This window comes from Nyctibius grandis, chromosome 4 (assembly GCF_013368605.1).
Source record: "Nyctibius grandis isolate bNycGra1 chromosome 4, bNycGra1.pri, whole genome shotgun sequence".
NCBI classification, from domain to species: domain Eukaryota; kingdom Metazoa; phylum Chordata; class Aves; order Nyctibiiformes; family Nyctibiidae; genus Nyctibius; species Nyctibius grandis.
The window spans coordinates 9,590,691-9,616,023 of NC_090661.1; the positions used below are offsets into that span (position 1 = coordinate 9,590,691).

At 39.3% G+C, this 25,333-nt stretch overlaps 1 protein-coding gene across 1 annotated transcript in view; it reads left to right on the forward strand.

Moving 5' to 3' along the window:
- SPON1 (spondin 1) overlaps window positions 1-4,410 on the forward strand; it is a 207,632-nt gene extending 203,222 nt beyond the window's left edge. Inside the window, exons 12-16 of the mRNA XM_068399588.1 lie at window positions 76-246; window positions 358-525; window positions 1,399-1,563; window positions 3,155-3,418; window positions 4,247-4,410. Of these exons, the coding sequence (XP_068255689.1) occupies window positions 76-246; window positions 358-525; window positions 1,399-1,563; window positions 3,155-3,418; window positions 4,247-4,410 (932 nt within the window). The remainder of the gene's footprint in view (window positions 1-75; window positions 247-357; window positions 526-1,398; window positions 1,564-3,154; window positions 3,419-4,246) is intronic.
- The last annotated feature ends 20,923 nt before the right edge of the window (window positions 4,411-25,333 follow it).

The window sequence follows — 25,333 nt, forward strand, 5'->3', positions numbered from 1 at the left end:
CACACAAATGGGCAGCTACAGATTTATCAGCAATTATGTTAATATTAGCAATTGAAATGGTTTTCTGTATTTTAGATGGTTCCACTTGCATGATGTCTGACTGGATTACATGGTCCCCCTGTAGTGTATCCTGTGGGATGGGAACACGATCTAGAGAGAGATATGTAAAACAATTCCCTGAAGATGGCTCCATGTGCAAAGTGCCTACTGAAGAGACTGAGAAATGTGTTGTAAATGAGGAATGTTGTAAGTATTTTATTTAGCTTTGTCAAATCCAGCCAGTAGCAGGAGAACTGCCCAAAAATTTTTTAATATGAGCTCTACTCCTGAATGATTTTCTCTGTCCATTTTGAATAGCCCCTAGTAGCTGCCTTGTCACTGAATGGGGAGAGTGGGATGAATGCAGTGCTAGCTGTGGCACAGGGATGAAGAGACGACACAGAATGATCAAGATGACTCCCGCTGATGGATCCATGTGCAAGGCAGAAACTACAGAGGCAGAGAAGTGCATGATGCCTGAATGCCGTAAGCATCCATGAGTTTATCTCCTCTGCTGTAAAGAGAGGCATCATTTCTGACATGTTGCTCCCTCACACAAAGAATATAGCTAAACCAGAAGGAATCTTGCTTTTTGTTGTTCTCCTTAAAATTAGATCCCTTAGGGAATGTGCATTATGTACCATGTTTGCCAACAGAATGAGAGTATCAGTAAAAAAATATTCAGTGGTATGCTATTACTGTATTACCCATACAGTGATGTGTATATTAGCAAGCCATACATAAGCAACTCTAATTTATGGAGTATGAGATATATTTAATGAGGCTAGAATAAAACAGAGCCCTCTCCTTTTAGCCCATGAACAGCTCAGGAATTGAGGTGCTGCTTTTGTGCAGTCAGCCAGTCTCCTCCTTACTGTAACTATTATTATTGTTTTTAATTTCTTAAGAAATGTTAAGATTTTCATGAAAGACAGAAAGAATTAAGTTAAAGAAGATTTTTGGTAGGTAAAATGTGGAAGTATCACATTTTAGACTGTATCAATTTGATTTCTAGTTCTTCCACTGTAACAATCCAAGTTTTTTTACAGGAGTTATGCCTTCTTAAACTATTTATTCCCCAGAAGCACTGGGACTCTGCAGATATAAATATGATACAGAAAAAGAGAGCAAAGAAACGGTATTAAAACCAAGCAAACTTTTCAATTTTGTATAGTGTTTTCTGAGCTTCCTCAGAAGCATCATTCAGCTTTTGATTCATTTTGTCCAAAGTGACAACAAAGTATAATTGGTTGATGACAGATAAAACATAGTACATTTTCCACCTGTATTATTTTCAAAACATATACCTTCATAATTTATGTATAACAGGAATTCATTACCTTTTTATTTTTATATTAGATACCATACCCTGTCTACTCTCTCCTTGGTCTGAATGGAGTGACTGCAGCGTAACATGTGGGAAGGGAATGCGAACCCGGCAAAGGATGCTGAAATCTGCTGCCGAGCTCGGAGACTGCAATGAAGAGCTGGAACAAGCGGAAAAATGCATGCTGCCTGAATGCCGTAAGTGTGGGAAACTCTCTGGAAAGAGGATGCTAATTATGCATGTTACAGTCTATGGGTCAAAACTCTATCATCATTTTTTAGCGTTGTTTCTCAGATGCTTACAACAGTTCTTTTTTCTAAGAAGTATTGTATGGATAATCATTTCCTGCTTGAGTTTGGTTGTGAAACATAATTTGAAAATTTTAGATAAATGCTCTCTGAAATCAGGAATGCTACAGGCTGCTTCCTGATTCTGTTTTGGAGAGGGGTCTACAATTGGCAGGAGGAGTCCTTGCCTCCTTCAACTGTGTAAACAAATGATCCAATACATGGATGGAAAGCAAGAGAGTATTACTTCTAAGCCTACCCACAGGGGAATCAGTAATAGGGGAGTTTTATCAACTGCAGGGTTTTTTTAATTATTGTTTTTTAAATTATTATTATTATTGTGCACTTTTGGCTGTTAAGAGCTGGCATATGATCATGTCCTAATTTCAGCTTGCCTTATTCAACTCTATACTGATGACCAATACTGCTTTGGGTACATTGTTTCTCCATGCTTAACACAATACCGTAACTTTAGGTAACAGTTTGTGCGCTTCTCAAGAGAAGATAAGTCAGAATTAGAAACCCTATTTTTTGCGCAAATGTGGAATGGGTGCTAGTGATGAAGGAAGAAGGAAGGATTACAATCACCTGTGTGATTCTTTTAGCTCCCAGAAAGAGCACAAAAGAGGTTCCACCTTTGATACATTTCTGAACTGTATCGCAGCCTTTTTACTGATCTACACCCCTTCGCACCCTGGAATATCGTACAAGCCAGTGGATAGTGTGGCAGCAGCTGCATTGATTTTTTTGCCTTTCTCCACTAAAATTCCCCACTTCTCGGGTGGTGCAAATTTCTAGTTGCTTTGCAGTCTTTGTGAAGCATGATAGTCTAAGGCACTGCTAAATGAATAAGATATGATTGCTTTTAGTGTCCTGTTGCCAGCTGGTTTATGAGGCTTTATAACTAATTACATTATTTTTCACAGTAAGTATTGGCTGGAAAAGGCTTTTACACTATAATTTGCTAATCCAGCTTTTCTTAAATAATGTGAAATATCATTTTGATTATTATTCACTGTGGCTGTGAGATTTAAGCAGTGCTGAAAGGATGAAAACTTTTAAGACATAATGGCATTAGTGAATCTTGCTTATTGCATAACACTACCAGTAAAGTAAGGCTTCAGTCTCAAAGGTATCAGATTCTTTGTAAATATAACTCAATTTTTAACAGCTTTTCATTATAAAACAGACATATGGGTGTACAGAATAGAAAAATCTGAGAAGGCACAGGAGAATTATTTATATGTTCTTTGTAATTTTAGTGATCTGCCAACACCACTCTTGAAAAAGAAATTGAGAAAAGTGTCAAATAATAGTTCTGCTAGAAATGGACTCAGAAAATTTTGATGTGTAGCTTCACAAAATTTGCTGAAAAGACTGGAGGCTTAAGCTGCATTCAAGTATTTAGGATGTAAAAATTCATTAGGCACATGTGTGCATTTCTTCTTGACCTTATGTTTAGATGTCACAGCTTTTGTTTAATATTGCTCATTCTTTGTAGCCATCGACTGTGAACTAGCAGAGTGGTCCCAGTGGTCCGAATGCAATACCTCATGCGGAAAGGGCCATATGATCCGGACAAGAATGATTAAAATAGAACCACAGTTTGGAGGAACAGCATGCCCAGAAACTGTCCAACGTACAAAATGTCGAGTAAGGAAATGCCTGAGAGGCGCAGGTATGGAAAAAAGGCGCTGGAAAGAGGCCCGGGAGAAAAGGAGAAGTGAACAAGCAAAAAAGAGTCTAGATAGTGAGCAATATCCAGGTGAGTGTGAAGCCATTACTTAATCTGCTCATGTCTATTTGTCTTTTCTGCATAACAGAAGTTTGTGAGCAGCTCCACTTCGTGCTGCGGGAACATTTTCAGCATTTCAATCTAGGGAAAGTTTTAGCAATAAAGTAAAGCACAGCCACTTCTAAGTTTAGGGCACAATGGAGAAAAGCTCACATCTGTCCATGTCCCATCACTGAAAGTATTTTAGCTTCTTCACTACAAAGTGTGGAATGTGAAAAAAAATCTAGAATTTATGCCTGGCAAAGGACTGTTTGCAAGTTCTGCAGACCTGGGTGATAATCTTTGCATCCAGTTACCTTGGAACTTTGAAATTATTTGTTCCTGGATCCAATGCTGAATTTCAAAACAGAATTGATTTCCACCTCAATAATCTGATTCAGACTCAGACTGCTCTGAGAGATCTACTCAGACTGCTTTTTCAATAAGGGACAGTATTATCAAGCACTGATGCCTCAAATCAATAAAACATAGTATTTTGTAGTATAGTTTACATTATCTGGATATGAATTACTGCTAAGTTGTGGTTCACTTGTCCAACATTTAACAGTTTCTTAATTTTATCTATGTTTTATAATGTAGACAGTAAATTTCTTTTTTAATACATTTTCTCAATGTTTGACAAATGCACCTTGATTATAGTTAACTGAGGTTTCTTAATTCCTACTGTAATGAACTAGGCAATATACTATCTTAGATTCAAAGGATGTAAGTGTGCACACATGCATAGCGGTACGTGTATTGAGATATGTAGGTTAGACTGAAATACTAAAAACTTAATCAAATGCCTTATCTTTTCAGTTTGTAGGCTGAAACCATGGACTGCTTGGACAGAATGTTCAACACTCTGTGGAGGTGGAATTCAGGAACGCTACATGATGGTAAAGAAGAGGTCCAAAAGTACTCAGTTTACTAGTTGCAAAGACAAAAAGGAGCTAAGAGCGTGTAATGTTCATCCTTGTTAACAAAACACAAGGCTTCCAAAGTGATGCACTCTGAGCTAAATGGAAAGTCAACCTTGGTTTGGTTTTTAAAACAAAAAAATATAAAGTGTATATTAGTTTTCATTTTTGCAGTGTGGTTTGCTTTTTAGTCTTGCTGGTGCAAGAAATATATTTTATAAATATTTCCTCACAGATTTATGCTGAGAGTAAATCTTTGGTACTCCAGCCAGCCCTTAATGCATAAAAATAGTAAGTCATTATGAGTCATTTAACTAAAATACAGACATATCTGTGGACGTGGAATAGCCATATAGAAATACTACTTGTAAAGACATGGGATGCATGCAGATTAACATAATTAAGTTAAAGTGATATGTTTCATATGTGGGAGGATTTCTCTCTTGATTTGATTTTGAAAATCCAAAGCAGTGCCTACGTGATTACACAACTATGCCAAGGAGTAATTTCAGTAATGCTGGTTCAATAATACTAAAGGTGCACGTTTATGTTTTTACACTACTGGGTTAAGCTGATAGTTGTAATAATTATCCTATATACTTTTCTTTACACGCTATGGTCCATGGAAAATGGTCTTTGTTTCTTTAAAACTTAAAAAGGAAATAATTTTTGCAGCTCAATAGTGATATCTGCCCACTACATAGTCACAGTCAAAACAGCACACAAAGAAAACGTGGGAATGTCGTAATATATTTAGATGCCGTATTCTTATATTGGGTCTATCCAGTGCCTCTCAAAATGGATACAGAACTAATAGAAATTGGCCCAAACACAGAGAGTTGCAACAGCTGTGTCACAGAAAGACTTTCACATGAGAGACACTAAAAAATTAAGTTCAGTTTCATGAGGATGTTAATCACAGGTGAAGAGAGAAAGAGGTTTATAATGTAATAAAAACGGTAGAGAAAAGGTGAGCCAGGTTCTCATGCATCCCTTATAACAAACAAAGGGAAGCGAGCCTCTGAAATGAAACAATGACAGCCTCTTAAAATATTTATTACAGACTGACACAAGAATATATTTACAGCAGTGTCATTCATAGGTTTTTACTCAAAGTACAGGAGGATCTAAAAATTACTAAAGTTGTGAGAATTAGTAATTTGTAGATATACTAGCCAGGATAAATGTCTTCCCTGATCACTTGAGTGACCAACAAACCGCCTGAGATTAGGAAATAGCTCCTCACCATTCTAATTGCTTTTGCTATTTTACACCATCTCCTGCAGAGTTTAGCTCTCATCCCTACACATAACCAGGTGTAGGACCAGTGAGACCTTGGGCTTCTCTTGCCTTTGGAATATAATACAGTCCTGTAAGTTTAACAATTTAGCATTGAAGATGAGAGATGAAGGTGATGGGTTATCTTTTGGTCCAGGAAAGGCAGCATACACCTATGTCTCTATATAAGTAATAACAATGCACTGAAAATAAAAGACTGTTGATGCTGACTCTTAAAACAAGCTTGAGAGAAATGAATGGAGAACAATTTGTTTTATAGTCTCTTTAAACCAGCCTTAACTAATTTACTCACTTCCTTAAGACTTGTTCACAGTCCTGAGAACCTGACACCCAGGTTTTAAGTGTCCACATTCTATGTGAACCACAACCCACTGAGGCTGTTCAACTTCACCATCACTGCCCTGGGAATCCTCTCATTACCTCCCTGTACCCGAACGGGCTAGACGGGCTGGTTGTATTACACTGTAGGGCTTTTCGTCGTCATTTATCCACCCAATACTGCAAGGGCTGCTCAGGACTTCCACAGCTGTTGCATCCCACCCCCTCGAGGTATCTTACTGCTTTTTATAGACCTGGAACGAAGGGAGGGCCAGGGAAATAACAGAACAAACCGCAGTGTTAAGCCTCTCCCGCTGCTGCTAAATTAAATGGGTGCAAGCCCATAGTGAACCAAACCAGGAGGGAAAAAAAAAAAAAAACAATAAGGTTTAACAGGAAAACCAAACATTTTACATTTTGCACAGCTTGGATCATTTAATAATATTAAATTTAGATAGTTTGCCTCCTTGTGCCTGTTGGCAAATTCCGCAGTTTATGGCTCCATAGCACTGGCATTACAGTGTAGCAGAGAGACTGTCCCTAAGTAATATATTTATGACCTTACCTTGCACATTACCCTTTTATGACCCAAAAAAACACAACAGAAAACAGTGGAACAATATAGATACTGGAGAAGTGACCAGCTGGGCACGTGTCAGGTGAAGAAAGAAATTGTTGCAGAGAAGGACTACAGCAATTAGTGCCAGGCACTCAGCCAGGGCAGAGCTCTGTATGCAATCACGCCCCACACACCCCCGCCTTCGCAAGCCATTCTCGCTGAGCCTGACAGAGGCTATCCCAGCTCAGGCTAATCATTCAAAAAATAACCTTTGACTATGAAATGCATGACAGAGTGGGTTTTGTAGGCTTAGATCTGTGAGAGCTTGGGGCAGAGGGAGCAGAAGAAGAAAGTTTCTTCTGAATGGGAAAAAAAAATGCTATGAGTTTATTGTCTATATTTTATCTCATTAACTTCTTCACCGCTTCTTCAAGCTAATCTCACAAAACCATGCCTGTTTCTGCAAATAATCAATTAAAAACAATGTTATGTTCATTTTCATGTTTGTTCCAGTTCATCAAGCTATTTTGTCTTTTAATTGCTCCCTTTGCCAAAGACTACATAATCCAAATACACCTTTAGGTATGTAGGAAATACACGTCTTTCTGAATGTGCCCACAAAACTGTCCATTAAAATAATCTGGTGTTCCTTTCACTGTGGTTCTTACTAACCTGATTCTCCATATACTTTTTTTTTCCTCTTAGGAGGCTGTTCAGTGTGATTTCCAGTCATTTCTCTTAGGCTCATTAAAGTTATGAGTGTTGGAAAATATTTTCCCCACCTTGTTAATACATGCAATGACAACGTAGATTGCACTGGGTCAAAAATATGTGATCTTTCCTGCTTAGATTCAGCTTTTCACACTGTTTTTCTGTTGAAACATTTTACAAGTCATTTGTTTGTCTTCTAACTTGATACAAAAGAAATATTTAAGCTTGTTACATTTTGTAAAAAAAAAAACACAAACAAAAACAAATGAAGAAAAAATGAGGTTGATTTTCTATTCAGAAAAAAAGCTCTGATATTCAATATGTAGAAGTATTGCATTGTTACTGTAAACTTTCTAGTCGTGTAATAGCCACTGATTATCAGTCAATAAAAATGAGAACTGTTCTGTCTGCTGAGTAATACTGCTGAACTGAAAGCACAGATATCACTCCAGTTTTGTAGACCTCAACTATCAGATTTTAGCATTGTGTGTATGGTTTTTTTCCTAACTTACAAACTGTAGAAGCTTTACACATAATAAAAAAGAAAAGTTAGGGGCTTAACAAATGTACAGTAGGACTCTGTGTGTGCAGCATACAATTTAAACAAAATTTTGTTTGATTGCATTTTTAGATTTCCTTCATTGTTTTTGTTTGCTGTGGAATTATGAAAAAGCTACCATGAATATTTCTTACCAAAGTCTTGTGTAGATGTTTTGTAGCTGTCTGGCTAACACATTACTATTATTTTGGAATAAAGACATCTTTACTATGAATTTTACACTTTTATGAGATTCTGTTCAAATAATATGATTATGTACACCAAAAACCCACACACTTACCAATATATGGAGTCAAGTCATGCTCTTATTTACACTTTACTCCTGTTCAAGCTAACAGAATATCTGGAGTGACTAAAGCCATTCTTTCCACTTAGAAGTTATTTGCCTCGAGGTTTTTGTCAAACAGTTTTTTGTTCTTTAGAAGTCACAGGGTAATTTAGGATTGTTGCTCAAATTACCCTGTATTACTCTCTTGCGGGTTTTGTTTCTGTTGTTGGTTTTTAATAAAAGAGAAACTATTCAAATAGAGCCTGGTGATACATGAATGGAAAAACTGTTAGAAATGAGCTTTCAAAAAGTCTGAGATTTTGTGAAATTTTCCAATGATATTTTGTGCTACTAGAAGACTATTTAGGTACACACTATTTAGGGAGCGTGAGTACATCACTAATAATGACACAGAAAAGTACAGCAGTTAGGGGCAGCCACTCAGCAAAGCTGCTGCCGTAGAAATGCGACTATAAGTAACATCTTGCAGCCAGCTGGGAGTGACCAGTGAGTTCATGAAAAACCTCTATTCTAAAACTAAAGCGTAACAAAGCTGAGGTGACCTAGAGGTAGTTGCCTGGAGATGACAAGCTAGGAGTTGCTCACCAATAACTGAAGGCAGAGTCTGGTCCAATAAAACTCCATTGGCACTTAGCTGTTTGCTCTCGCTAGGAAAATGCTCGGTATTTCCAAGCAGCTGTTTCGGGGCAGGTTTGTCAGCGTGTACGGCAGCTGCATGAGGCATCCCAGCAGTGCTGCTCGCCTGCAAAGAGCTGCCTACTGACCGAGCATCTCTGCTCCAGTGGTGCTGGGCGACTCGGAAGGGGACAGTGCCTACTGCCAAGCTGCTGCCTGCAGATACTCTGCCATAGCATCATTCAATCTTCACAGCCACTTTTAGAAGCACAAAGGCAGATTAACTCACCTTTCTGTAATCCCTGCTTTAGGTTGCTGGTGAATAGTGGAGTTTCTGCAAAAATTGCTAATCTTTTTGTCTTCAAATAAGGCCAACAGCACTGAGCCTGCCTAGCTGTATCAGCGTTGTCACTGCAATGCCAGTAACAGCGGTCTGGCGTAGCAGAAGTTGCCAGTTGGGCACCTTCACATCATGTATAAACAACAGAGACAGACTTTTCTGAAGGACAATTTACAGTATCCAAGTGAACCAACTAACTCTTTCTCCACTGACAATGTGAAGCTAAGTGAATTTATAGAACAATTTAATGTTCTGGCATACTGAATGGCGAGACATCTGGAACAGCAATCACGATCTTATGGCCCATAAAGCTGTATCAGAACAGCTTTTCCTTCGAAGGGGTCACAGAGCACTTAAGTCAGCTATGAACAGATGTTCATCAACAGATGTTACCCATCCAAGTAACTGCTTGGGACCTGCTTGACAGTATGCCTGCTCTAACTTAGGATGCTCTTCTTTGCATGGCCAACACAACTAAACCATAACCTGCATGGCAGAAAGATGATGGGTAGAGCAGGTCCTCAACCGTGATTTGTATTATGAGTAAATCAATTAACTCTCCTTCTAGAGGTAGCTGCCATTCTCAGGGCCACAGATACTGAGGGGAAAAAAATAGCAAAATCCTGAAATTATGCACAGCCCTTAGCTAAAATCTGAAGCCTGTCACTGCAGACTATTTGGCAAATACCTTTTCCATTTCAGATACGTTATTAATGCCACAACATATTGTCGCATGGCTATGCTCTTAACTTCAAAGCTAACTATAGTGTGTGTGTGCACACGCATGTGCATGTGTATACATATATATATAGTATACAGTGCACACATACTCACACATTTTTTTCATGTTTTTTCCCCACTTACCAAGCAGCATACTAACTACTAGGGGGAAAAAATCCTTTACCAGTAAATTGAAATGTGCTTAAAAATCTCTTGCTACCAAGTTTCAGGCACTTAGTGTTCTTTGCTCCACAGGCAAACCCATTTAAGATCTTTATTGCAATGCTTTCAAGTTTGGGACTCATGCAGTGTTGTGCAAAACAAAGCAATTACAGGCCACCTGAATGATATTGAGTTCTGTCTCCTCTGGTTTCCAAAAGACAGAACAGTTTGTGCCATAACTGATGGGCGCAGTAACTGCTCAGTAGGCAATGACATTTTTCACATGCGGTCTAGATAGCTTAATGCATCTAAAATGCTAACGCTTGGAGCTCTGCATTCTTTTCATCTTCTTCATACCATCATTTACTCCACCAGCAGTAATAAACTTGCAAACATTGACAGGAAAGTCCTCCCTTTCTGCTTACTTACCACATGTGCACAAGTGGAGAAAACAAAGCCTCTCGTAACTCCCAATTTGCTTCCTTTTCATTAGCAAATGGCAGGGTATTTTGAAATGGGTCTTTTAAAATATACATTTGATATAAGTTTCAAAGAAGGATCAAAGGTTGTTTCCAACCACAGTAAGCGTTTCTCACCACCACTCTCACTGTACTTTTTGAACCAGCAGTGGCATTGCAAGCACAGCTCAGACAGATGACTCTTAGATACTATCAGGAGTGTACAGCAGCATTTGGAAAAGTACCCGCTGTCTTTGGAAGGCCAAAAAACCCTGCATGTCCTCTCTGTTGTGCCAGCTATTGCCTTAGTGCACTTCATTGGCTCAGCCTCAAGGCCATCCTAGTCACCACCGTCACGACAGTGCCAACTCAACAGCCTCTCTGTGAAGTTTGGATGTGCCACGAGATGATGCTCTACAGGGAAAGGCCAAGGGCACAGTACACCACCTGCCTTTTAGGGCGTATCAGAAGTTCTGGGTTTAGGAGGTATTTAAAAGACAGCTAGATGTAGTACTTAGGGACATGGTTTAGTGGTGGACTTGGCAGTGCTGGGTTAACAGTTGGACTTGACCTTAAAGGTCCTTTCCAACCAAAATGGTTCTATGATTTGAGGCACAACAGGCGGGACTGTGAATCCCCAGACGTGGTGAACAGTCACACTCTTTGTGATCAGCCATTCACACTGGAAGTAACCCAGGGCCTTAAACACTCACCCACCCAAGGCCCAAATGCAGAAAGGACTCCAAAGCAGCATGGTGTGTACCAAACTAGCTTTACCTAAACTGCCTTTTATCTTAAAAAAAGCGAGTGAACATACATGCATGTAAAGAAAAAGAGAACAAACAGGACACATGACTAAATCACAGAATCTTTCCAAGCAATGCTTGCTCTCCCACCCAAAGAGCTAGATGATGCTTAAAAAAGTCATCCCCTCCCTGTGCCTATAGGTGCTGGGGCTAGCACAGAGAAGGTGGTATGATTGAGCCTATACAGAGAGCACCAGTACCCTCAACCACAGTTCCTCTGCCAATACTGCCTGTACAACTAGACTGGACAGGACTAGTGCCAGACTTTGGGTCAGCAGAATAAAGAAGTTCTGGAGCAGACTTTCTTGCCAGACCATCCAGCTTTGGGAAGGTGGTGAGCACCACCTGGGGAGAGCCAGTGGCTCATCCCTGCATCTGAACAACTTAGGGCTCGGGTCAGCAGAACGAGGCATCCCAGCAGCGTCATCCAGCCCCGGGGGAGGTAGAGTGAGGTCAATATATAGGAGTATCCAGTGGCACAATCTATAAAGCCTCCTTAAGTAACCCCCCACAGATAGGACTAATGAGGCTATGGTTAAAATTTATACTTCAGTTGTATCAGTATAAGCACTGAGCCAAGCGAGTTGGGCGAACTGCTGAAAAAAATGTAGATAACAGATCCCACACTTTACCCATAAACCTTGAGGTGTTATATCTTATTTGCTCACAATACTTTATCAACGTAAGTCAAAAGTTAAAAACAACAAAAAAGAAGGTTTTTACTTACAGGACCCTTAAGCCCACTTGAGCAGTGAGGGAACCAAACCAGTGTCTACAAAAGAAAAGAAGGGCTCTAGATTATAATTTTTAAAAGTGAAAGTGGTCTACATTGAGAGTTCAAAATGCATAAAATATTATGAATGGGAGAATACAATTTTTATACCACTCACATAAAAAAAATGCATAGATAACAGAATGTACAAGTACAGCAACAGTTATTCCAAGAGCAAATAAGCAGCTGTACTATTTAGAAAGGTTAAAATATTTATGCTCTATCTCAGAAGTCTCTGTTAAAGGAAAAGACAAGTATTTGTCATACCATCTACTTGCAAACATATAGTTCTGTTTACTTTTCTATGACATGTTTCAACTTCTAGTTTATATCTACCTTAAATGTCAGAAATGAGCATAAATATCTGTAAATGGATCATTCCTGAAGGACACAGCGGTGTACATAAAGGAATATCGATAGCGACGCACATACATATACAGCCTTGAAATGTCTTTACTGGAGCCCTACCTACCAGGGAAATAAGATCGCAGCCCACTAGATGGCACTGGAAGCCAACAGACAGCTGCCTGATTAAAAATTATAATAAACCCCCAACGAAGCAGTAGAGTCTCTATGCACAGCATCACCGATGGCAAGTATCTGCACAGGGTGTAAGTCAGCATTTTCTCTCCATATCTGCCAGCTCATGACTGCTGACACTGAAATCTTACCACTGCAGACATGCCAGGTACCTCACAGGGAGGCATGAATCTTGTCCCAATCTTTAATTGGCTGCAGAAAATTCTAGTGGATGCAAATTGGATGGGAAGGGGGTGAGAGGAGGTAGGGAAATGAGCTAACAATCTATTTGCTGCCCATGAAGCCACAGACCCCTGGGGACTGCTCTTCCAGCGAGGCATCCACACCTTCCCCTAGAGAAAAAGTGTTTTTATGAGTCTTCAGAAGCAGCTACATTGCAGAAATCCTAGAACCCAGACAACAAACCACTCAGCTAGGAGGCAGGAGGCCTCAGGCTTCAAAGACTCCTGCAAGGGAGGGCAAAGGAGACGAAGTTTAAAGCCAGCTGCCCCAAGTGCTTGTTCTGGGGCACATGGACCAGTGACAGAGCTGAGCCTGGGGCTGTAGCCGGGCTTCCTGAGCCACCCGCAGGGCTGGCATGGAGGAAAACGCGTTGGCTGAAGCCAGGGTTAGAGCCATGCACAGGGTTTTGAGGCTGGTGTGACTCAAAAGTCATTTCGGTGCCTTGTTTCTTCTTGGTTAATTTTTTCTGTACTCAAGACAGTAAAGCACCTGCTATAGTTGTAGTAGCATTATTTTATTCACCACTATTATGTAAAGATAAGCACTTTTTGGGTGAAAATGGTTTAGAACTGTTAAGAAATCTGAATGACTTATTACCGCCTGTGCACAGAAAAAGCAGCCCCAGCCTTCACCTGGTTGATCTGAGCGCAATGGGCAGCTATACCACACAGTACTCCTACCTACGTAAAATCTCTTCTGTGCTCATATAAAGAACAGCTTACAGGACTGGAAAGCTTTTCTGTTCTTGAAAAGCATTTAGAAAGCATTGTCTTTGTCAAAAGCCATCCAAGAAGAATTACTGTATCATGTGCAATGATCCACACACCATTAACAAACAGCAAAGTGCTCTCTACCATTTAACATAAATAACGTAAAAAAAAAAGAAAATCAGTAATACTTATTTTGTACAAGTTTTAAGTTATGTCCAAAGCCATGGCCAGGCAGCATCCCTCCCTGTCCTCCTGCAAGGACGACCTGCAGCAGTAAAGCTGTATGCTGCATCATCTAAAAGAGATCGATGGCAGAACACCACCTTCAAGGTTTTGGGTTTGATAAGCTGCAAGAACAAGGAGGTCTAGGTTCAAAATGCTTTATGTCTTTCTTGGGAAAAAAGATGAAAACATTAGCTTATGCCACTGATTGAGTATAATGCATCAAGGTTTTTGGCTCAGAATCAGGAAAGGGAAAACAAATCTGAAAAATTAATCTTTTTGGGGTTAAGCAGAACTTTAAGAACTTCACATGCAAGTACCAATGAATGAATGTTGTCACTGCAGTTGAAATCAAATATTTTAAATGTATTGTTCAATTTCACGAGCTAACTATTTTAAAACATCTTTTTCTCCTATTTCACATTAAAGTACATTCTAAAGTTAAAAGTCTGACAAGTCAAGAAAACAGTGTCTGTTAAATAAGTGACCTAACAAATCACAACATTTCAAATTCTTTATCAAAAAGATAAATTATTCACTATTATTTTTTCTAATTTTACCGATTAGGAAAAAACCCCAAAATTTCAATTATCAATAAGAACAGGAACGCATATTATTCCGAGTAACAGTTACCAAAATAATTCTCATTTACAGTAGGCGTTGCTCTACTAATTAAGGTACGAATATTACATTGGCAATTAGAATACACAAAACACAAAGAATACTCCTAACATTTTCATTTTATGAACTACAAAAAAAAAGCTTATTTACTCATTTTAGACTTTAAAATGTAAAATGTAACTGCCAGCCAACTTTATATTCCTTTAAAATATTAGATTTCTCATGGAGGTTTCTCTTTCTAGTTTATACTCAGACCATTAGGTGAAAATTTATGGTATGCACTGGCTTACAGAGCATCCTGCTTGCAACTTTTCAAGAAGGGAAAAGTTGTTGAAGTAGTAACTTGGGAGCAGAGCTGTACTTCCACACAGTCTTCTCTGACCACAGAGCTAACAGGACACATTGGGAATAGGTTTACCCCTTTTTTGTATTGATAGAAGCTGAAGTGCAGCATTTATTCTAAAGTAGTATTTAAAAACTTGTCTGGAGATTGGTATGTCTATCTTCTATATGTCCATTTAATATGTTTAAATACATTCACAATTAATAGTTTGCCTTCCCGAAATAGTTTCCTCCCAGATGCATTTTTTAGAGCTTTTCATTTCTATGGTGACCACAACCAGACTAGTATCTCTAACTGGGGACAACTCGGTTATTTCTGTCCTGCAGCAGTGATCTTTTTGTTTTCTATTCATAATTAAAAAGAAAAGTTACAGAAAAAGAAAACAGAGCTGATCGTACAGAACACATCTCTAACTGAAACAGGGGGTGTTTATTTTTGTGTTCCATTAATTCCAAGAAATTGTATTTCAATTAATTCCTTGAATTCCTTCAATTAATTGCTTGAAGCTATTTCCAAAAGAAAAGAAATGTGCAGAAAGAAAACCTGTCACCTCTGCATCCAGACCAGGCTGGAGTCCCCGTCCGAGACTCCTCCACTGCATCTGCAGGCGGCAGCATGGGAGCAGCTATCAAAGACAGTGGCTTTGCTCTCCCAGAGCCACCCAAGCTCCAGCAAGCAGCTCCAGCACAGGGTGGTGAACAGGAGCAGACAGAGCTTGCTGTAAATCAGCAGAGCGCTTTTGACTTTGCGCTACAAAGCTAGACCTGCTGTGCAATGCTGTCAGGCTCAGCAGCACAATCCAGACCCGCCAAGCACCAACAGACAACAGCAAGCAGGTTGGACGGTGCCTGGAAAAGACAATGGGCTGCTGCAACTCTAGGAAGTCAAGTCAGTTCTTCAGGTACTGGTCGAACATAGGTCCAACTCAGAATAGGCTTCACGTGCTCTATTAAAAAAATCAATGTCTCTTGAGAGTGAGATTTCTCTTTCAATTAAGACACTACTTTGGAGCAAAATCCCTTTGGCATAGATACAAAAAATAACTTTAACTGTTAAAATCATCAGCATTGTCACGCTTTAGCTTTAGATACGTGGCCCACAGAACACACCTACAACCACAATTTAGGCATCTGAAATCCCTCACTGAATATTTTGGAAGAGTCAGACCACTCAGAATTGATCCCCTAAATAACAGCAGGGAACTAATTGCTCAAATCCCAGTTTTTAAACTGCTCCTTTAGGTCTATTGTCTTCCCTGAGCTAATCCTGCTGGCATGACATGATTATGTCAAAGTAACTGGATACTAGGTGATATGACTACAGAAAAACTAGAACAAAGCACAATCTTAGCTGAGGAAACTTTGCTCATGAAATAACAAAACCTGCCCTCTCTTCCCTCCCCTCAAATCCCAAAAGACCAGTATGTTACAAAAGAACTATGTTGCTATGACTACTATGAATTAACGTCAACATCTACTCCTTAACACTTTCCTCCTAAAAATATCTACTTTTTAATCATATAAAATATTTTCAATCTTAAAGTTTTCCATGTCATGTTTCTGATTTAACATAGGCTAAAATTATTTAGATATTTCAGTAATTCATTTAAGAGAACATGTACTGCTTTGCCCACAGTTAATCTTTACAACCCACCATGCATTGTAGCAGGGACTTAGGATTTAGCAGGGAGGATGTCCTCTTGTTGTTAGTGAGAGAAAGACTCATCTTTCTATCTTCATGAAGATAAACTAGACAGCCTTATAATGAACCTACAGGCTCTTAATTGCCCTGATGAACCTCCCCTGGGGCTCCTACGCGTACCCACCCTCACAAGTACCCAAGGGTTCACTGGCCAGGGAGCTGCATGAAAGCTCAGCCCTTGCCCTGGGACCTTGTCTGAGCTCTGCTGTGACTGCTCTTGCACCACGCTGGCCTTGGAGCTGCCTTGTGGCGACAGGCTTGTCTGGTCATCTGGATTCATGGCCGACCCTTGCTACTGTCACCAGACCCACTCTGCCTTTCTTGTTTGGGCAGCTCTGTTGTAACGCAGAAAACACGATGCCCTGAGCACACGAGTACAACGCAGCACAACTGTGATAAGATGCGCAGCTGCCAGTGGGCTGCTTGTGATACACAGCAGACAGGTCAGCAGAGAAACACAATACCACCGCACGGCTATTGCCTGCATGGCGTGTCTCGTGGATTTACTTACTTCAAACTACAGTGCTTTGATGCCCAGCTCTCCTCACGGACCCTGGGAGGACAGATGAGACAAAAATTGGGCTGCAGAGCTGAAATTACTTTGTGGAACCAGCTCTCTATGCCTCCATGCTTCATTTGTAAAGAAGGATTGATAACAATTTCTCCTCAGACTTTTTTGCATATTTAGATTGGGGAGAGGGTTGGATTAAGCATTGTTTTATAGTTGTTTAGTGTAATGGGTCTTTACAGCTTTCTCATTCGCTATGTATTTCTTCAGTGTAGTAATAATAATGTCTGAAAAACTGATCTCTGCAAAAATGATTCTTCCCTGTAGAAAAGACAACTGACAAAGTGAATTGTGACCATACTTTCTCCCCAAAATAGGGTTAAGGTTGTGCATGTTCTGAATCCTGTTAGTAAATTACATTACACAAGCCAACATCTCTATTTGCTACAGTGAAATTGCAAATTAACCCCCTTTAAAAGTAGGTCAGCTCACATCCCCTAAAAGATCAGTACTGTGTGATCAATCTTAATATCGTTATCAAGTAATCTGTAGAAAACTGTTTGGCAGACAATGCACTTTGACTCCATGCCCAGGGCTTCTGCATTGTGATTAATGATTGTGCTATTCCCCATTTGTCCCCTGATAGGTTACACCTGCCCACTGCTTAAGCAGTCTTCATCTGAAATTCATGGAAGCATTAAAAATCACCAAAGGGGAAAGCAGAACAAAAGAGAAGAAATGTTCTCAGTATTTAAGGGAAAAAGTTGCTGGAAGTTCACATTTCAGACTCACTCTTTGACAATCGTATACTCTCAGAGTGCTTCTGATTTAATGCTTTCCAGATATATACAATACCTTTTACAGGTATGACTCTGAACAAGTGCTTACCATCAAAGGAGATTTTTTCCATTATATTATTATCCAACGCACCAAAAGAACAGAATCCATTGTCTACAGGTCAGACTAAATCAGGCTGAGGTCCTCCAAGTACCGGCTCCTAAACCTGTGTAATGTATGGATAGCAGATATTTGTGCGATGCCATTATTGAAGCTATGTATTTTTGTCCCATAGTATTTTCTCAAAAGGTTATTGACTGAATCATTGCTGACTGATTTCCTGTCGTATGTGAACCATCTCTTCTGGCTGCTGCCAGTGCTGCATTTCCTCTGGACACAGGAGGCCAGCAGAAAGCTCTTAGCTGCTGAAGATCTATGTCTGCCCTTCAAGCGGGATTTATACACAGCATGGACTTCATTTTGGACTAAATGCAACTGTGAATATCATTAATGATTAACATAATTATGAGACAGTTCTCTCAGGTTGTTTCATACCGTGAAACTTTGGGTAGCTAAAAAGGCTTAACGGCCTAAACCAAGTGAAAAGTGCCTTCCTCCACTGCTTGTTTTTGACTACTGTTCCACACCACCAGTTGTGCTGGTGCAACTATTTGTGGGATCAAACTGTGCTCAGGGTACCATTCTGGCTTAAAACGAAAGCAAAAACTGAGGTGCTGCATGCTACTGCACTGGGACAGAGACAAACTGCGGGCGGTACAAATTAGTCTTAAACTGAGATTGTCGCAGGACATTCTTACGGCTTCAACAGACACATGGTAGAGAGCACCCAACATGCAGACGAAGAGTTATACAAATGTCAAATATAACTTACATATTAACAAACACCCATAGCTGTTTGCTTCATCTACTCCAGCATCCGTAATAACGATAGCATTTGAACAATGCAAGGACAGGAGCAGGGAGGATTTTGATCTCGTATTTAAATTGTGAGGCATTATAATGTTATGCACAGCTGCATTTTGCTTCATTTGTTTTTCCTGACAGAATGTTTCCTGTTAATTTTTTCCAAACAGCTTACTGGCAAAGGATGGTGCCACGTATTGGCATTGTATAACTACGTCTAGCTCAGCCACGCTGTGAGCAGAAGAATCTACATCTACCCCACCCCTCAAAAAAACCTTTTAAAATAAAGGACTCAACTGTTCAGAACTGGAAAAACATTTTCTCTAAAATCTTACCAAGAAAAATGAGTGAGTGCTTTCAAGGTAATTTTGGTGTTTTCTCAGGCAAAACTTGGCAATACGCTCATAACCTAGTCCAGTACATTTCCTGCATGAGTCTATGGAATACAAACTGCCCAGTGATTTCAACAAGATTTCAGTGTTTCAAAGAGGAAATAAATTTGAAGAGCATTTCTTGGAGCTTCTTTGCTCTTTTAGAAACTCATCAGTACCTTCTCGCAGTCTTTGATTTTAATATTTAAAGAAATATTAATCGATCTCTCTGGGAGCCCTATAAAACTGAGTGCATCTCTGGCTGCAATAAAGCCAGCAGAAATTGTATAAAAACATAACATTCACATGGCTGATACTTAACTCTTCAACAAAGTCATAATTCTTTGTATCTCCAAGTTACACATTTCTTGCAGCCAAGAGATGACTAAAATGATTTAACTGAATTTCACAACTTTGCAGATAATAACTGGGAACAGCAGGCAAAATTGCAGCAAAAAAAGAAAACATCTTCCCTCCCCTCCCCAACAGGATTCTATTTCAGCAGCTTGCTTCACAAAGTAAACAACCTTCCCAGTACACAAAGCAGTATGAATCTGGTGATTTTAAATTAAGGTACGTGAGGGGTTTGATTTTTTTTTTAAATCCACATCCTATAATACAAATTTTTTTAATTAAACACAAGTGCCCCCTGTAACGTTCTCCTTGCAGCCTTGAATGGACCTTGCCTTGTATGTGCTAGAAAAGGTGATATCTAAATGCACAGGCACCTTCCTCTACCAGAGGGCTGAACCTGTGAGGTTTATTCAGAAGCATTTGATAGTAAAACCTACAGAAATACAGTCCCCATCCCTTCCCCTCACATTAAGAGGTTGTTCTTATTGGAACTGAGCAAGTTCTCTTCTAGGAGGGTGGGAAAGACATTGCACGTTGTACTGGCACAAGCATATACAAGAAAGGAAAAACACAGTTGAGAATGCTCGGCTTCCCGTCCTGCTCTCCCCAGGACTGGGACTACATATGGCCAGATGGAGGAAGAAGCTTCCACAGAACAGCTTAGCAAATGCTCTCCCCCCCGAGTGAGACTTTCTCATCTCAGCCCTTCTCAACATGCCTTCCAGTCATGTGCTGAGTTCAGGATTTGAACCATCTGTGCTAGATCTCCACAATAATAATTTAATGTTTTAGTTGGCCATAAAGTTGGAAAGAAACAATAAAAGAGATAACATGTAACAAAAGCCAAATAAATGACAAAAGAAATTAAACAGCTGGAGAAAATAGAGTAAATGCATAATAAATACAATTGTTAACATCTCCATGTGACATGCAAAACCAAGGATAACTCAGATATTTTCAAAAGGTTTTAAAAACCTAGCTGTTATTCACAAATCTGACTTGATTTTATTTTTCTAGAGATCCTTCGTTTTGTTATGTTGGGTACACACTTCATACAGTGATGGTTTTATTTTACACACAAACAGAAAAACAGAAGTGCCAAGCCTTGCTAATCTCACAGAGAGATAACAGTTTCAAAGGCAACAATATGATTTCCCATAATCTGCTTCTATACCATGAGTAGTTTTAGTGGCTACAAAAAAGAAATGGGGCGGGGGAGAATGAGGTCCCGTTCAAGTTTGAGTTTAAACACTGCATCTCAGTTACTGCCAAAATACTGTCAATATGCATTTGGAAACCCCTCCAACAAACAGTGGCTAGAGGACATGAATGCCAGTAATATTCCATGCAAACACACGAAGGGTTAGTCTATCCCTCTTTCTACCCCAAGGGGTCATTATTATTTTTATATGTATTATTAATGTTACCTGTCTTTCCTAGGCCCATTATTTGATGTAACAGCTGAAAACCTAGCACCAGCTCTATGTTTCTAGAGTAGGCAGGTTCACAGGAACCCGCTCAGGTCAACAAGCATTATACTTATTAATGAGTATTTGTTGAATCAGGCTCTCTGCTTTTTTCTCTCTACGAGATACGGATCCAGCTGCATCTATACAGTATTTCACCACTGTAATATCAGTGTCCTCAGGAACGATGAATACCTTGAAATGCTACGCTTGGACGGCTTTCCACCTCAGAAGTGTCTACTTTTAGGATGTGTTGAACAACGCCTTTTGTATGCATTTAACTCCATCTCCCATGTAGGCCACCCACTTTAAGAAGTGGTCATACAGTCTTCATAGTCATACAGACCATGAAGAGCAGACCTGTATCCTTCTGTAGCTAGCACTGGTAGAAACTGCTTTTTTTTTTTCCACTTTAATTGCCTGTTTTTCTGAATTGGATTCATGTGGCTCCGCTACAATTCATGTAACCAGGTCATGCCAAAAATTCCACCCTATTGCTGTTTGCCCCTGGATACAAAAGTGTTTTCCAGAATTAAACCTGGTCCTAGAGGGGCTGGCAATAAATTTTAAGAGGTTTGCAATTAAGCCTCTAAACTGATATTCAGATTCTAATCCAGTTAATTTAATAAAAAGCTAGTAGTGAGATGAGTTTTCATAACATACCCTTTAATTTGTAGATACTGTTTTTTGGGGGGGGGAAAGGGGTTATTTTTTTTTTTGATATTTTTTCAGACAGAAGGTAGACCAGGAAAGAATATTACTCTTTTCTCTTACAATTTTTTTCCCCACAGGACATTTTATTGTCAATGTTGCACACTTGATTTTTTTTTTGTTTTATAGTTTAAAGGCTCCTTACCTTAACATCCCAATGAGTTAAAAGAAAGTTTTGGCCTCGGTTTATTCATGGCATAACTCCACTGACTCCAGGGGAAAACCAGCAAGGATCAATCTGTTCTACAGTGTTCTTGAAAAAAAAAATATTAAAATATCACGTAACTTTTTCATGAGTTTCAAATCCAAAATATTGCTCACAAAAAAACCCCATGTAATTAAGCTATAAAAGCAGGATTAGTGTAAAACCTTACGAATCCTGATACATGCTCTAATTCTTAGGTGGATAAAGTATAGCTTTTTTCGCCTGCAATTTCAGAAATCCTATTTTCATTTGGATCACTCCCAAGCAACAGAAATATTTTTTTCTTTTTCTCTGGTTAAAATGTTTTATCTTGCCTCACTTCCAAGAGCCACAAAGTGCAGGGCAAAAACTCCATCTTCATTAAAAATAAACAGGAAATCTCTGCAACAATATTCTGCTTTTCCCTCAAAATACACCCAGAAAAGGATCGCTACTTCTTGTTAGCTGATACTAAGAATTATATAATATATAATAACTGATGCACCCCCGTCCATTTCTGTCTTTTGCCAGCTCTGTTCAGTCTATATTTTGGCCCTGCATACATTACAATCATGTTAAACTGAGAGCAAACATGAATAATTTAATGGTAAGATACTACAAAATCAATCATTCCAAAGAAAACATGAGGTGGAAAAAAGAAACTCATCCATCATAGGAAGCACTGGAGAGGCAAGAATCCATGGAAGGAGGTGGTGGTGATGTTCTGCTTCTGGATGATGGAACCACAACAAAAAGGCAGCGTTTCAGGCATGCCACCCACTCTCCTGGGGTCTGACCTGCCATGTTTAACATCAGCCTACACCTACGTTAGGTAAAATTTTTCAGCTGTCCTAGCATGATGCCATGTAATAATCAAACCACTGTAAACATTGTGCTTGTCATCATCAATGAAACAAAATTGTTTTTTATACAACATGAGCTTTCATCCCACCCAGTGATATGATCAGAGGTGAAAGGGCTTTAAATGAGAGAATAATCTTGTACTCTTCCAATGCAATGCGGGTTTAAGTGCAAAGATTATGCGCCTTGAAAACAGAACCACAACTTATGCTTCTGTAGAAAAAGAGTTGGCAGAAGAGAGAATGTTTTCACAGAACAGTTTCAGCGCAGAGACAGTATAATCCTAGAAAAGATAGTGGGGAAGCACTGGGAAAAAAGCTCATAGTTCTCTCTAATAAAAGGCCATGATCAGGTGTGGCAGGTAAAATATTCTTCTGGTGTCTTAAATCCTAGATAAAATCTGGTACTATACATATGACTCCTGGCATATTCAGGCAGAAGGGGGTCCATCTACTTTGCTTTCCATTTCTCACAGCAAAACTGTCTACTGTTGCAAAGAAGTCAGATGCTGCAAAGGCAGGGGAAGAGAAGTGAAGGATTATGCTAGAAGGAATATGTAAACCTATAAAGATTTAATTTTCATATCAATATCAGAGCATTAAAAAAACCATAGGAAAATAACAGAAACTGAATCACAGCTTCTTTATATACATTCTGGTGGTGTTTCTTCTATAAGAGTGGTCCTGATGTATTCCTCACCCTGGTCCACAGATAATTTTAGTCAATGCATTAATAGGTTTCAGACTGTCAAAGCCATAGCATCTATATACAGCCTCTGCCGAAGTACATATCTTCACATACACTCCCATATGTTTTGTTCAGTCTGTTATTAATCAAACATGGCAGGTACTGCTAATGGCTTGCTTTAATAATCTGCATCCATCACCGTGCAGACAGGGCTTGTGTACGCTGCCGCAGTTACATGTGCTGAGCTCAGCTGTGGGCATGTTCATACTGCCCTCCTATACAGCTCACATTTATTTTCTGTTGCCACTAGTCAACATCTCGTATTTATCACCGACAGGAGACGCAGATGCAGGCAGTGCTAGACAATGCACTGACTTGCCAGATTTGGTGCAAAAGTAACAGCAGAAGCTTCTTGTTTGCTAAATCCAAAAAGAGGATTTTGTAGCTTTCAAAAAATGCCCGAGTACTCTGTCATGTTTTCCCAACTGTTCAAAGGAAGTTATATTTTCTCTCTAACACTGAAACAGCTCTTACACTGCTACAGAAAAGTATGTTTGTAAGATTATTTTCATATTTTCAAGCGCACAGTAATTCTCACATCTACACATTTCTGCTGTTTCAAGTGCAATTTGATTTTGGTAGGTCATTCATATAACAGTGGCTTCAGCTTAACCCTTTTGAGTGCATCCATCATTCTGGTCAGGATCATAAGCAGTGGTGCCCTCTCAAAAACTAAATAACATACTTGACTGAAATATTCTTCTGTTAGGTATGTATTTTCCACTCAGTTTCACCTAATAACCCATTAAAGCCTTTACTACATGAAAATAAAGAGATTAAACATGATGCCTTTCAATATACTTGTTCCCTTTCATCTCAGAACAACAGTATTAGCCAAAGCCATTCATTTTATCTAGAGGGATATCTCTAATGCTTCATCTGCTAAATAATTTCATTAAAATCTCCATCCCTAGTAGAAATAGGGTGCAATTTCAAACAGCCGGGGATTTTAGCTGCCTTTATCACTACTGAAATGCAGTAAATCCGTATTTATTCAGTCTAACATAAATTAGATGATCTGTATGTCAAAAGACCTCCCAGGATATGACTAGCTGCACATGAGGTTGAACTCATGAAGAACAAAATGGCCTTCTCTCACCATTGCTGTTTGTCCCAGCATTTGTGACATGCTCAGTACCAGAGGAGTACTGACCAATATAAAAATAATTACAGTTGCATCAATGGAAAATAATTTCAAAACATCAGATCCATACAATCACTGAATCTCAATCCCCAGAACATGCTTTACAGTCTTTAACAGACATTGGTTTCAGAATACTGAACAAGAGATGAGGCACCCTTCATCACACCAAGCAAATTAGGGAATACTTTTCCTGCCAAACTGAGAAAGTGGAGGTGGAAATCTCCCTCTGCTGTGCTACGAACATCCATAATTCTGGCATCACCTAAATTTTCAGAGCTTGATTGGCTTTGAAAACATATGGTGTAATGTTGCGTAAGGAAGCTTCAGGAGGTACTAGCTGATGGTTTTGAAGATAGACAGTGTTAAATATTATGCCTTCTATAGAAAACATGGGAGGCAGAAATTAGTCTATGTGGTCTCCAACATTTTAAAATCATGATACGCTGTGCATTCCTCAGAAGTAAAATTTTACTTGACAGTGAAGATACTGCATCCTTCAACTCAAACCAGTTGGAAATAATGTGTTTTGGAAAAAATATTGTTGGAAATCCAACCATCCGTTTTCCATAAAATGGGTTCAGCATACATACATATTGGTCTTATATGTAACCTTCCTGTGATACTCAGAGGTATTTTTAGAAACAAGGCAGTTCGCACTCTATAGCCCCTTGTAGCACACAATCTCCTGCGGGGTCTAGAGCTGTTAAAATATTCTCATATTATTGCCTCAGGGCCTGTTTGGTGGTTTTTTTTGTTTGTTTGGGGGTTTTGGGGGGAGGTATTTTTGTTTGTTTTTTACCTTTTTTTTTCCTCCTTTCTTTCTGTAAATCAAACATGATTTTGTTTCTGCTACCAGTCTGATGTACACAGAAAGTTTTCACTATGCCCACACAAGTGTTTTCATAATGACTTCGCATCAGTTATTACAGCAAATCATGCGCTCATGAGGATGCACAACACTTTAGGATCTAG